The sequence below is a fragment of the Electrona antarctica genome (assembly GCF_951216825.1).
Source record: "Electrona antarctica genome assembly, chromosome: 16".
NCBI classification, from domain to species: domain Eukaryota; kingdom Metazoa; phylum Chordata; class Actinopteri; order Myctophiformes; family Myctophidae; genus Electrona; species Electrona antarctica.
In genome coordinates this window covers 42,982,851-42,996,670 of record NC_136797.1, presented here as the reverse complement: position 1 = coordinate 42,996,670, position 13,820 = coordinate 42,982,851, and the positions used below count along the sequence as shown (strand labels likewise).

The 13,820-nt window shown below is 44.1% G+C and overlaps 3 protein-coding genes across 5 annotated transcripts in view; 1 reads left to right on the top strand and 2 right to left on the bottom strand.

Moving 5' to 3' along the window:
- tsc1b (TSC complex subunit 1b) overlaps positions 1–8,263 on the bottom strand; it is a 39,364-nt gene extending 31,101 nt beyond the window's left edge. For 2 of the 3 annotated variants that reach the window (XM_079523851.1, XM_079523853.1), the window contains exons 1-6: positions 8,196–8,263; positions 7,559–7,709; positions 4,686–4,894; positions 4,241–4,344; positions 1,296–1,448; positions 986–1,130 (exon numbers count right to left, since the gene is read on the bottom strand). In XM_079523851.1, the coding sequence (XP_079379977.1) occupies positions 986–1,130; positions 1,296–1,448; positions 4,241–4,344; positions 4,686–4,794 (511 nt within the window). In that variant the 5' untranslated portion in view covers positions 4,795–4,894; positions 7,559–7,709; positions 8,196–8,263. The remainder of the gene's footprint in view (positions 1–985; positions 1,131–1,295; positions 1,449–4,240; positions 4,345–4,685; positions 4,895–7,558; positions 7,710–8,195) is intronic. The other variant, XM_079523852.1, reaches the window with a different exon arrangement.
- LOC306939500 (transforming protein RhoA-like) lies at positions 7,562–9,155 on the bottom strand (the record flags this gene model as incomplete). The annotated part of the gene is made up of 2 exons (XM_079524087.1): positions 7,562–7,650; positions 8,579–9,155. 2 exons carry the CDS (start codon positions 9,153–9,155, stop codon positions 7,562–7,564), a joined length of 666 nt encoding a protein of 221 aa, XP_079380213.1.
- Positions 9,156–10,042: 887 nt separating this feature from the next.
- On the top strand, positions 10,043–11,380 carry LOC306939938 (eukaryotic peptide chain release factor GTP-binding subunit ERF3A-like; the record flags this gene model as incomplete). The annotated part of the gene is made up of 1 exon (XM_079524772.1): positions 10,043–11,380. The coding sequence occupies exon 1, from the start codon at positions 10,052–10,054 to the stop codon at positions 11,378–11,380; it is 1,329 nt and encodes a 442-aa protein (XP_079380898.1). The 5' UTR covers positions 10,043–10,051.
- Between the last annotated feature and the right edge of the window lie 2,440 nt (positions 11,381–13,820).

Sequence of the window (13,820 nt, the reverse complement as noted above, 5' to 3'; positions counted from 1 at the left end):
TATGTGACTATGAGTACCAGTAGGGGCAAAAGTGGCGCTGTTGTGCCAGAAAGAGAGAGTGCTGCACTGTTGCCTGCTAATGAGAGAGATGAGAGAGAGAGAGAGAGAGAGAGAGAGAGGAGGGGGGAGAGGGGAGTTGCACCACTTTTTTTTTTACCTCAAGACCACCCTAGAGTTCACTACCTGATACTTTTCCATGATTCCCACTCTTTTGCTTGGTTTACTTACTTAATACTTACGTTCGAGAAAATGTGACATTATTATTGTAAACTATAATACTGGACAACTCACCCCGGTGCTTGCCCGTTTTTCCTCCCGGAATTTTCCCTAGTGAGGGCCCGGGGATAACTTGTAATATGCTATTGGCTGTTTGTATTCTTTTTGGAAAAATATAAAAGGATACTCCTATCATTTTACTTATATTGACCCTATAAACAATTTAGTATAATTTAGTATAATGTAAGGTTTTGCCCACTCAAATGGTATCTCGTCAGATAATCCCTACATAGCCTACAACAACTTCCATGAACCGACCTTTTCATAAATTATATTTGTACTTAGGCTATCTGCTGTGCTGTCGTGAAAGTTTATAGTTAGAGATATTCAAAGTCCAGCTGTCTGCCGTCCAGCCTCTCCCACCCCTCACTGGGGAAGATTCCGGGAGGAAAACAGAAAAGGGGTGAGTTGTCCTGTCCTGTTGTCCCGTTTTTTGTGGGGGTACTTATCCTAGGGGACACGGGAAGAACATGCAAACTCCACACAGAAAGGCCCTTTCGCCAACCCCGCCTCGGGTATGGGCACTGATAACACGGAGGGGAGAGCACGCCCCCAGCGCCCACAGCGTCCCCAGCGGGAATCGAACCCAGGACCTTCTAGCTGTGAGGCGACAGCACTACCAACTGTGCCACCGTGCCCCCGCAATAAGCAGTCATTAGATCCAACATGAAGTGGAATGTTTAGCATGCGACTCGGGGACACTTCATACCGGGATTCTTCAAGTTCCAGGATGCCAGACGGCCGAAGATGTCAAAGAACTCCCACAGGTGTTGTTTCCCAGCCTGGGGTATCATCGGGAGCAGAGTGATCAGCACCAACAGTCCGGTGATCAGGACCACCACATCTGTGTCAGTCTGACACCAGTGGAAGAGGGAAAAGTCATCAGTGGAGATACAAGACAGTGATGGCAAGAATGCTAAATAAAATAAAAAATAACCACAATTATAAAGACATTATTCTAACACCACCTGATCATAATATAATAATAATAATAATATAACAATAATAATGGGTCATACCTTGAGGCATTTGAGCAGCGACATCAGAAGAGGGTAGCGGGCGATCTTGTGTATCCAGGACGGCTGCTTTCGGATTACATGTCCCAGCAGGGTGAGGGTGGGCAGCCGGCAGGACTGTTTGGCCATACACTCGTTCATCCTGTCCAGAAGGTGCTATGGATCAATAAAGGAGAGAGAGGGAGACATTTACACATATGTAATAGAGAGAGAGAGAGAGAGACATTTTAGATGATGCTTATAGCAATGTACAGTGCCAAAATAGAGTAGGTATTTGAGGAATAGAGGGTATATTTTTAAAACTACAATCCCTGAGTCATTTGAGAAATATTAGAACAAAAAAAATGTCAATAGTAGACTATTTTGACTCAACTCAAAAGCAGACAAGTACTTTGCTGGTTGCAGCTTTTCATATTGGTCACCGTGATAATTTTTTCAATTCATAAATCATAGAACCACCTGCCATTGTCAGGAACCACCTGCAGAGAAGCAGGCTATGTGCCGTGGGCATAACGCCATGGAGTGTAAGTAACCAATCGATGTACAAGCTGTCCAGCCGGTGTATGGATAGCATTGCAACATGCGTGTAAAAAATATTTTTCAGCAGCAATTTAGTCACATTAACATTATTGTGGTTGGCGTTAGTCTCAGTGAAGTTCATTATATAAAGATTGCGGTCTGTCTCTTCCACACAGTGACAGTGCTGCACACAGCCTGTCCTGTACACAGTTCTGTGTAAGAGATGCCATTCAGTTAAGGCTCACTTTAAGAGAGAGAGAGAGAGAGAGAGAGAGAGAGAGAGAGAGAGATGCAGTTTGACATTACTGCAATTACAGCAAGTATTATTATTGGGGCATGCCTCCTGGCAGAAATCTTCGCTCAACTGAACATAGAAGTTATTGTCCATGTTCCCGCCATCAACTGTAGCGGTGCACGCAAATGACGTCAGCCTCTCTACTGTTGCTGGATTACTGACAACACTCCAGCACATTCAGTGTGTAATAGTCATTGGAGATTTTAACATTGTTATAGAGAAACTTCACTCAGTATGTGACTTGTGGAACACAGGAGAGATTAACATGCTGTATGCCAATGTTAAGAACGCAGCCTGGGGTGTTCAGCAGTAGTCTGAGCTGGTAGAGAAGGAACTGACAGAAGGCTATTGGACAACTGACTGGGATCTATTTGAGAGGATCCATGGTGAGGAGCGAGCGTGGAATCTTCTTTGCGTTTGAGTAAATGGTCAAGCGAACTTGAGCCACAAGAGACACCACCGGGCGCGCTAAAGCGTGCGAGTTGCTGTGTCGAACATTGCAAGAGCGTTTGCCCAGACTGCCACTCAAAGTGGATACTGTCCTTTCACAAGTGCACTGGCCAATCGCAGTGCATCCTTACTCAAACGCGAAAAGGATTCCATGCTCGCTGGTGAGAACATTAAAAGACTCTCCCATTGTATTAGGGATCACAAATGGACCATTATCTCATTATTATTCTTTTTCTTCCTTTTTCATATGCCCGAAATAGGGATTGATTACTAATCAATTATTTGATTAAATTATCGATTATTTTTTATAATAGATTAAATCGACACCCCTAGACAACTGATGTTTTAAGATTAAATGTGATATGCTCACATTGATAGATTGCTCATGTACTGTATTTATGCAGAGACCGATTGCAGACCTTTACTGCCAGAATCCAAGGCTAACCATCTCATTTATCTTGGATTCTTTTTGTGTTTCAGTGATAGTTGTGCGTGTCTGGACGCAATGTACAGTTGCTGCTCCAAAGGGAGGAGATGTGAATGACCTGTAGTGCATTTCATTGGTCTAGGAAGATACACCAAATAGGATGAAATAAATGATGTTGGCCTACATTCATGCGTCTGGAAAGGGTCATGTGCACACAGGGAGGATTCAGGCCCGCTCATGTAAACACTCGAAACACCCGCTTGGGCATTTCAAGGAGGGGGGCAATAAAGAGGTCTCAGGGATTAACCCATTGAGACCTGAGGCCGTCTTCTAAATCCTTATGTTGCTATATCAGTGATACTTTTTCATGTCAAGGACCCCCACAATTAATATGGATTTGGCAAAGTCCCTATCAGTGATTTGTAAAGCAGCGTGAAAGATGCCCAACACACAACTGCTTGACTGTTGCTTTCCTTATCCTGTCAGGGAAACCCTTTTTGCAAAAAAGTACATGTTAATGACGTTTAGAAGATTTAGAACACTTTCCTGGGGGTCTTTGTGTGTGTAATATGTGGTTTTAGATATTTTAGATTTTAGCAGTGAGCTCAGTGCCTCTGATGTCATGGACACTGGGGCCACTTACTTCCTGGACTACATGTTGTCTCAGTAAGACAGCCCTCCCCCTATCCACAAGGAGGAGCAGTGCACCAAAGCATTATGGGAATTGTAGTCCAGGAAGGAAGTGAGCCCAGTGTTGATGACATCAGAGACACTGGGCTCACTGCTAAAATCTAAAATATCTAAAACCACATATTACACACATAAAGACCCCCAGGAAAGTGTTCTAAATCTTGTAAACGTCATTGCAAAAATGTCCCTTTAAGCTGTCATCATATAGAACACTTTCTGAAGAGAAATAACTATCTGCGCGATGTAGAAATGGGAAATGTTGCTTCCTGCTTTTTGGGAAACGGAAAAGTGGTTCAGAATAAAAGCTCCCTCATCTGGCTGGCACTCTATCGCCATTATTCTGAAGGATTCAGTGGCACCACTACAAGCTCACACCACATCGCATGGTGACCTTGTAGATCAGCCATTTTCCTGTGTGGAACATCGGCATGCACCCTTGTATAGATCATCCTTACGGGGAAAACCAAGATCTAGCCAAGAAAAAGACACTCTGGCCTCCATCATGGAACTCAAACTACCAAAGTCCGACGGTGTGGAGACTGACAACTTTAATACACGAGGTCTCACCTTATCGTGTGGCTCTCTGATGGAACTGAGGATATGCATGGCCTGGGCCGAGTTAGTTTCCAAGAAGTAGTCCACCAGGACATTCAGCAGCATGGACCCTCGTTCTGCAGGAGGGAAGAACATTGACCCATTGAGACCAGATGTTCCATGTCAACAACCCCAAAAACTATATGCAATTGGCCGCCGACCCCCATCTGAAAATATATTGTTCCAGAGACCCCTCAGAAGTATAGGTATGAGACGTTCGCTGTGAAAGAATATACTGAGTGAGATTCAAAGATTTGTACACGTTTTCACAATTTTTCAAAGATAGCAGATCTACAAGCTTGTAGCATGGCACTCAGTGGTAAACAAACATTGGTACATGCAACATGCTCGACTCACCAAAAAGCACAACATAGGATCACAAAATCATAATGGTGTCCAGGCAGGTGAACCGTCTTACCAGTGCTGAGGTGCTCATTGACAACGCCTCTGATCTCTTCTAGTTGACGGAGGTCAGAGGTCTCCAGAAGCGGGAGGAGGTCTGCCACATTGGGCTGCTCCCTGGCCATGGTGGCAGTACGGGGCGTCTCACGCAGCACGTCCCTCCCTGCCTGCCTGGAGGGCTCCCGGGGCCAGTGGGCCACCCGCCTTTACAGTCTCCAGGCACCGCTGCAGGAAACCCAAGTCAAGTGTTAATACAATAAACTTTTATATTAGTTCATAACCATATCAGTTCATGGTAAAATCAATAGGGATTTTTTTTGTTGCCCATGTCCAGTATAAATGCAACCAACAGTCAAACTTTTCCCGTTGATGTGATCCTAGAAATGTACCGAGTGGACCATGATGACCCCAATTCCTAGGTATGTACACAGGACCAGAGCCTTTATTAAGAGTTTCTGCCTCACAGGCCCAAGACACAGTGAATATCTAACTCTAACCCCATTTACTCCACCCATATCAAATCGGTCAGTATTAGGCATGCATTGTTCCACTGCCAAACATTAGCGGACGCTAATACATATGCAATATGAATATGCCTAGCCTCTCTGTTGTCATTTTAGGACAAGAAATTGAAGAAAAGATACCCAACCACATCTAAATATTATTTTATACAGCATACTCATTGGGCTTTTAGTTTTAACACCAAATTGATTAAAAAGCACCAGACCAGACACACAAGACACACAACCATTTCTGAGAAATGTTGTTTGAGAAATGATTTGACCTCAAAGTTGCTATGGTGCTTGCTTGAATCTTTTCTTGCCAGTCTTCGTAGTATACAATCTGAATTCTGATTTCCTTTAGCTTAACCTTCACACCAACATGGATATAAAAAGGGGGAAGACATACATACATCTTCTAAGAATGAATCTAGGACAGGTTTAACAAGGCTTAATAGGTCATAATGAGTTAATCTATGCAGGTTTTCTGAGATACCATTTGGATTTGCAGTGACTCAGCTCACCAAAGTAACAGAAAGCCAGAATGACATTTCAAATGTCCATCCAAATACAAGCAATCCTTACATATTGCTTAACAATAGTAACTAATCAGTGGACGAGAGCTCACCAGCGTTCTAGACTTAATTTAAAATCCCTGACAAACAGGTCAATGAAGACAACACAGGCATACAGGCATGATCATAATAGATGCTGTACCGTAGACCGTTTCTTTCACCAGTGTATCATTTTAGTGGAGCAGACAGATCTCTCAATGAGGCTCTCAAAGTGTTATTTACATACTAAAATATCCAGTGAAGAGTAAGATTAGCCATTCTGGACAGTAAGCAACACATTAAGAAATGAGTGGCTTGTGTGTGTGTGTGTGCGTGTGCGTGCGTGTGTGTGTGTGTCTCATGACAAATCAGAACAAGAAGGCGCTAATGCCTTAAGATAGCCGTGGTTCACAGAAAGCCACATCTCGATCGTCTTCTGGGTTATCAATTAACTGCCCCGTCATGGGGCTAGTAGTTGGGACATGTAACTGTACTGTACTGTAAGTGGATTTAGGCCAATGTGAATGTTGTGTAGCTTTGAGTGTCTTGCGGGGCCGGGGACCCATGGTCAGTCAGTCAGTCAGTCAGTCCAGTGACACAAACAGGATCCACCCTGCGTGTGACCTCAAGCAGCCACTCCTGGCAGCTCTGGAACGCTCCGGGGGACACAAAGAACCTTTATGCTGCCGAAGCACTTCCATGTAAACACTGGAAATTGCATTTGGCCGTGTACAAGCTGTTACGCACAGCCTCCTTTCGCATGCATCCATTCCATATTATAGGCAACATAAGAGACGATCATAAATGAAAAATGTGTAATAAATATATATATATATATACGTGTGTGTGTGTGTGTGTGTGTATATATATATATATATAATTCACAACTTAAGCGCAACATTCTGAAAGTGGTAGTAAACAATATAGATAATTCATTTCATTTTAAAAGGTTAGGCTGAATGTGTCATGTAATGTTGACAAGGCAGTCCATTTCATAATGTAGGGTCACTGAGGTCATAATTATGAAGTCAATGCACACCATTACCGAGACTGCTGCAATAAAATGTCAAGCCCCAACCATGCATATGTAATAGAATTGAATTTATTATAGGTTCAATAATAATGATAATGGCAAGATGCCGTGGTGGGGGTTGATTCTCTCACGAGTAAAATTAATCATCGGAATTTTATTTTACAGTGTGCACTGTGCAGACAAGATGCAAGAACTGCACGGAGAGAGAGTGAGAGACGCATATACAGGAGAAACGACCAAAATGACTCATGGCGATCAAAACATCATGTGCAATTACCGTGCGGGTAGCACTTTGCAGCTCCTCTAAACATTATGTTGACAACAACAAGTATATAGAATAGATTTAAAAAAAAAACACACACACACACACAACTAAAGCAGTGTTCGGCAATATGAATGGACCACGGACTGCTGGCTTGGTAAACAACCCTGGCTGAGAGAACAATGGGCAGGGTTCGCTTTACTTTATCCGATTATCTTTGCTGGCATTATTGTAGCGGTATACTCATACGTTCGTGCAGTTATGAAACCGCGGCGAAGGAAAAATAAATACATGACTACATCATGTTAGAAATCAGTCAGTCTGATATTAACTGTCTTTTCCTAATGAAAAAAACAAGTCAGTCACACCATCGTCGTTGACAGCTAACGTTAGCTGGAACTAAGGAGTAGTAGAGGATGAAGAATCATCCATTTGACACCCGTGACTGCTCTGCGGCAACGCGCGCCATCCAACTCACGTTGAATACATGCATTATATCACATTTAAAACAATAAGTCGCAAATAAATGGACCTGTTTACCTGTTAGAGTAACCGCACTCCACAGGGCGCCGCCATCTTGAACACCTCACAGCCCATCCCACCGAAGTCCTCCTCCGCCTCCGTCTGACTGGCTGCATGCAAAGTAGTCCCACAAGTTATCTCCCCAGATGGCACATGAGACATTTTAGGCCTACGACAAAATGTATCGATTTAAATTACTTTGCAATTATGTTTACTGAAATAATATCCCCAATGCCTTTGATTATTTTTCATAGTTACATAGTTGTACACATTCCATTTGTGTTTGCAAAGAAACCAAAGACTTTGTTGTTGAGAAAGGTGGAGGGATGAATTTGTGTAATGCGGTTTCGCGTGACACAGGTGGTGCACGCATGCGCGTAAAAATAGGCTGGAGTATTTAATTATAATTTAAAATGCAAATATGTCTGTTCATGTTCATGTGTGTGCACACTGTGTGTGACTGCACAGACAGACACATTTGATTGAAATATTTATTAACAGTTTGCAGAATTACAGTGCATTTCAAGCACAAACTCAATACAAACTTTAACTAACTGTGGGTGGACAACCCAATTAAGCATTACACTTGTTTACAAGAGTAATGTGTGGAATGTGAAATGAGTAGCATAACAGAAGAACAAAAATTATAGGCTACCTCACAAGTTTAGCCGTTACTGTTTGACCCATGGGCGTGTTGGAAATGAAAAATGCAATGCAAACAGGCAAGGTATATGAGTGCCCGTAGGTATATGAGTGACCCTTTTTCACTGCAGCCAAATATTGTGTAATATTCCTTCACATGTGTTACCAATGATAAGTAATTAAGGCTCCAATTCCCTTAAAGGGGCATTCCACTCATTTTCAACATTAGCCTCGGAAACCGCAGGCATTTAGTTTTCAAAGGAAACAAGCATTAACGACGTGAGACGCCATGTGGCCGATATAATTCACTTCACACAAGTGTGATTTCTTTTCTCCTTTGGCCCCATACTGTACATCAAGTAGTCCACTCCTCGTGTGCCATTTACATTAGGAGACATTTGCTTCTCTTCTTTTTTTCCTTCTGTAGTGCGGCCTTGGTTTCCTTCTGTAGTGCGACCTTGGTGACCGTCTCAAAAGCATCCCTCACGCCATCCTTTGTTTTCGCAGAGCACTCCATGTACGCAAAGGCACCGATCTTGTCTGCCATCTCACGGCCCTCCTCCGGTTTCACAGGTTCTTGCTTCGTTTTGGCCAGCTTCCTTCGGGTGTGCTCGTCGTTGCGCAGGTCCATTTTGTTTCCCACCAAGACAATGGGAGCACCGGGGGAGTAAAATCTAGCTTCTGGAACCCACTTCTCCCAGATGTTCTCCAGACTGTCGGGGCTATCAATGGAGAAGCACATGAGAACGGCATCGGCCTCCGAGTAAGAACAAGGACGCAGTCTGTCGAAGTCTTCTTGGCCGGACGTGTCCCTAAGCGTTAGCTGAACCGGTTTGCCATCCACTTCAATGTTACGAGGTATGACCTCAAAGACTGTAGGTTCATAGGCATCTGGCTCTGGGAAGTGGTCCTTGTATAGGCAGGTCTTCCCACAGGCATGGTCTCCCACTATTACGATCTTAACGTCTGCCATAGTCGCCGATCTCTGCTCTAATGGGTTCTCAACTTTCTCCATATACTGCCACAACCCTCTTGCCTGCTCCGGTTTTAAGCTCCACTGCTAATACCATATAGCTATGATGTCACTGTGACGGAGCATCATGTCAGTCTTGCCCAAATATGGGCATCCATGACATCATGACATCAGAAATTCCAGCACTCTGATCAACAGTATCAGATAACCATAGCAACCATAAATCAACAAATATGGACACAGTGATCTTCGTCAACATTATTGGGTAACCATGGCAACCAAAATCAACAAATATGGACACAGTGATCTTCGTCAACATTATTGGGTAACCATGGCAACCAAAATCAACAAATATGGACACAGTGATCTTCGTCAACATTATCGGGTAACCATGGCAACCAAAATTAACAAATATGGACACCGTGTTCATCAACATTATCGGGTAACCATGGCAACCAAAATTAACAAATATGGACACAGTGGTGTTCATGGAGACGGTTTGTGTTGTGTGTGATGTCAGACCAGAGGTCTAGACAACGTATTTAAAGTGTTGTAGAGACTAAAAGAACATTGAGAGACACATTGAAAGAGGAAAGAGCCAAACAAGAAGAACCACCACCACCAAGCTCCCCACCACCATCACCACCATGCTGGAACTGAGAGAAGCCGCAACTGAGCAGCTGGAGTCTGCGTTCAAGGCGCTCAATGTGGGCGCCAAGCCGTTCGTCCCCAATGTGGACGTGGCTGAATTTGTCCATAGTAATTCCGGCACTGCTGTTGAAACAGTAACCACCCTGGAGCTGTCTGACATGTCAATTAGCCCAAGAGACGACAGGGGGCCAGGGATGTCAGTGATGATGGAGACGATGGATGAGGAAGTGCCTATAATACACAATATGGTGACCACCCCTCCAGACGCTGCCAGGAAGGAGCATGTCAGTGTCGTGTTCATCGGACACGTAGATGCTGGCAAGTCCACTATCGCTGGACATATCATGTATCTAACAGGAATGGTGGATGATAGGACCTTGGAGAAGTACAAGGAGAAGGCCAAGGAGAAGAACAGGGAATCCTGGTATTTGTCATGGGCTCTTGACATTAACGAAGAGGAGAGAGATAAAGGAAAGACTGTGGAGGTGGGCCGGGCCTATTTTGAGACAGAGAAAAAGCACTATAACATCTTGGATGCTCCAGGTCACAAAAGTTATGTGCCCAACATGATAGGAGAAGCGTCACAAGCCGATGTGGCTGTGCTGGTGATCTCAGCCAGGAAAGGTGAATTTGAGACCGGCTTTGAAAAGGGCGGACAGACACAGGAGCATGCAATCCTGGCCAAAACGGTTGGGGTGAAGCACATCATTGTTCTGATCAACAAAATGGATGACCCTACAGTCGACTGGTGCCATGAAAGATATGAGGAATGTAAGGAGAAGTTGTTGCCATTTTTAAAAAGAAAGGTGGGCTTCAACCCCAAGAAAGATATTCACTTCATGCCTTGCTCTGGTCTTACTGGAGCTAACCTCAAGGAACCAACTAAACAGTGCACCTGGTATACAGGATTACCACTCATTCCATACTTGGACACTTTGGCAAATTTCAATGCATCAAATGACGGCCCGGTTAGATTACCCATTTTAGACAAATACAACGATAGGGGCACTATAGTTCTGGGGAAACTGGAGTCTGGTTCCATCTGTAAAGGACAGCAGCTCATTATGATGCCCAACAGCAAGCATGTTGTGGAGGTGCTGGACCTCTACCACATGCCACAAGACGAGGAGACAGTACACGCCACCCCAGGTGAGAACCTCAGGCTCCGACTAAAGGGCATTGAGGAAGGCGAGATCCTACCCGGCTTCATTCTGTGTAACGCTGAGAATCTTTGCCACGCAGGGTGCACCTTTGATGCCCGAATTGAAATCCTTGAACACAAGTCCATCATCTGCCCTGGTTACAATGCAGTTCTTTACATCCACACCTGTGTTGAAGACGTGCAGATCACCAACTTAATCTGTCTAGTGGACAAGAAGTCAAGTGAGAAGAGCAAAACGCGGCCACGGTTTGTCAAACAGGACCAGGAGTGCATTGTGCGTCTGCGAACAGCACGAGTCATCTGCCTCGAGACCTTCAGAGATTTCCCACAGATGGGACGGTTCACTCTGCGGGACGAAGGAAAGACCATTGCCAGAGGTATAGTACTGAAGCTCGTTCCTGAGAGGGACTGAAGAGGGCAGTCACATAGTACCAGTGAGAAAAGGGGGCTTGGGGCGGAGGCTTCATTGGTACGGTGGTACCCCGACGACGGCAGCTCCAACCTCGCCCGCTCCCCTTTCACTCAGCCTTGCAAAGACCAGTTTTAAAACACTTCTGTGAGGAGTTCTGAGACTTCCGGTAGGAGTGGCTAAGCAATGGCTGCTTGAGATTTCAGCTCTCTCTGGTCAATACAATAAACCTCTCCAAACTCGAGATAAATGATTTAATTGCAAAACATTTTTTGTAATGAGTGAGAGGAGACAAACAAGGAGTCAAACAGTTAAAAAATATACGAGAACATCATTACAAACAACGAAATGGATGGAGAATGACACACGGGTCAAGTGGAAGGTGCACAATGAGAAAACAACAGGTGGCCTAATCCAGAAGGGCCTCGAAAGCATTACTAAAGATAGAAGATATCTTTTTATTTTTTTACATCCTATTAAAAGAAGAAAAAAACAAGGAGACACATGGGTGGAATCGATGACCATCAGAAAGCAGGGATAGTTATCAGTCCAGTAGTGAAAGATGCATGGTTTCACCATAGCGGCCAGATATACAGTACATATACTCGACTATTGTCAAGCACTGCCAGGAATGCCATCCACACTTTTGAAACTTAGCTTGTGTATTCTGTCCATCATGACGGATTTGTTCTAGTTTAGCAATGGAGAGAATCTCGTTGAAACATTGCTTGGAACATGGAGAAGTTGGAGACTTGTACATTTTTGCAGCAACCACACCTGCCTTAAGCATATCTGTTTTTGGTGAGAAGTAAGGGCCCTTATCTCATCAGAGCAACCAAATATTAGCAAACAGAAATCTGGCTGGATATCCCTTTGCAGTTGGAGAACCAATTAAATATACTAGAGCGGTGCCCGTTGGGCACTGGCCTACTTGAAACGATGCAAGTTGGACTCCATATATGGAACCGGGGCAAGGGCCATGTCCAGAGCCCGGCAGAGAGGCCTTTTGTGGTTCTGGTCAACCGTGGGTCCGACCGACTCGACACCGGGCACTGCTGCACCCCGGGGTGTAACGTGTGTGTCAATTCTGAAGTCGGTGGGGCGAATGGTTCTCGAGTTACGTGGATTACAGACGTACGTACAGAGACTTAATTGGATCATTTATAGTTAGATACGATTTCCCCAGAAATTGGTTATTACTGGACACTGGACACTGCCATAAATGATGTGACAGAACCCTCTGCAATACCACATCTATCACACATGGGGGAGATTGTAAATTTCACCTAGTTTAGATTTGGAGTAGTAATGAAATCTGTGCAATACTTTGTGCTCTGGAAAGAAGCAGAGATGGGAGTGAAGTTTCTGAGACTGCCATGGATTCCATCTTTAACCAAAGGGGGGCATCAGAGGACCAGTCATCACCAGGAAAGCCCCACTGCCAAGAAGTCAAGGCCCTTGCATTTGCTGCCCAATAGAAATCTTTAAATATTGGGAGGCCACAAGGCCTCCTTCGCTTACATCATTCTATCCGCCCATATAAATGAAGTAACAATCGAATAAAGAAAAGATAGAAGATAAGATAATAAGAGATCTTAAATAGCTGATGAGTGAGTTAAGCACTTTCAAAGAACTGATGGCAGGTCAGACCTTAAAGATCTCAGACAAGAAGTAAGTAAAACAAATCGACAACACCGCAAAAGACGCCCAGAAACAAGACACGAAAATCGGCGAGGCAGACCCGTATCGAAGAGACAGAAAGGTGGAACGGCGCAGTTAAAGAAGCTCTGCTCAGGTCTCTGAAACAACAGCGAAGCTGCCAGAAGCTTTAACTGACCTGAATATAGTGAAAAGAACAGTACTGTCCTGGAGTTCATCTGTAAATCACTGATATGAGAACTAAAAATGAAACATGTTTTAAAGCAATAAAATACTGTATAGTCTGTATTCATCTTGTTTGACTGTGACTGGTATAAGGTGTACACTTTGGATACAGACTGCCACATACGTTTCTCGTATTGAGATCAAGATTATTATGCCAGTTTTCAGGTCAGCCCCCTTTTTGGGGTAGTCTTTTTGTGGGTGTCCCTTGTGCCATTTCACATTGGATGTCTTAGGCTAATGGCCCAAGTCATTGGATAGTAAAATAAGCAATTCATTACCATGTACTAAACATTTAATATTTATAAGGGCCACGGCTGTTGGGCAATCCGTTTATTTTTTCCTTTTTGGGGGGGGGGGAAAGGGCACTTTGAGGCAAAAGGGAGGGTGCCCAAGCACGAAACCCCCATCTGCACGTGCCTGAATAACGGCATGGCTCCCATGTGCATCTCACACATGTGCCATATTGAAATGAGGGGCGCTCTTGTCATCGTACATCAATTTATGTTAGCGGACATTTGACATTGCTACATAAGGTACATAAGGTGGTCCCTTATTGGCC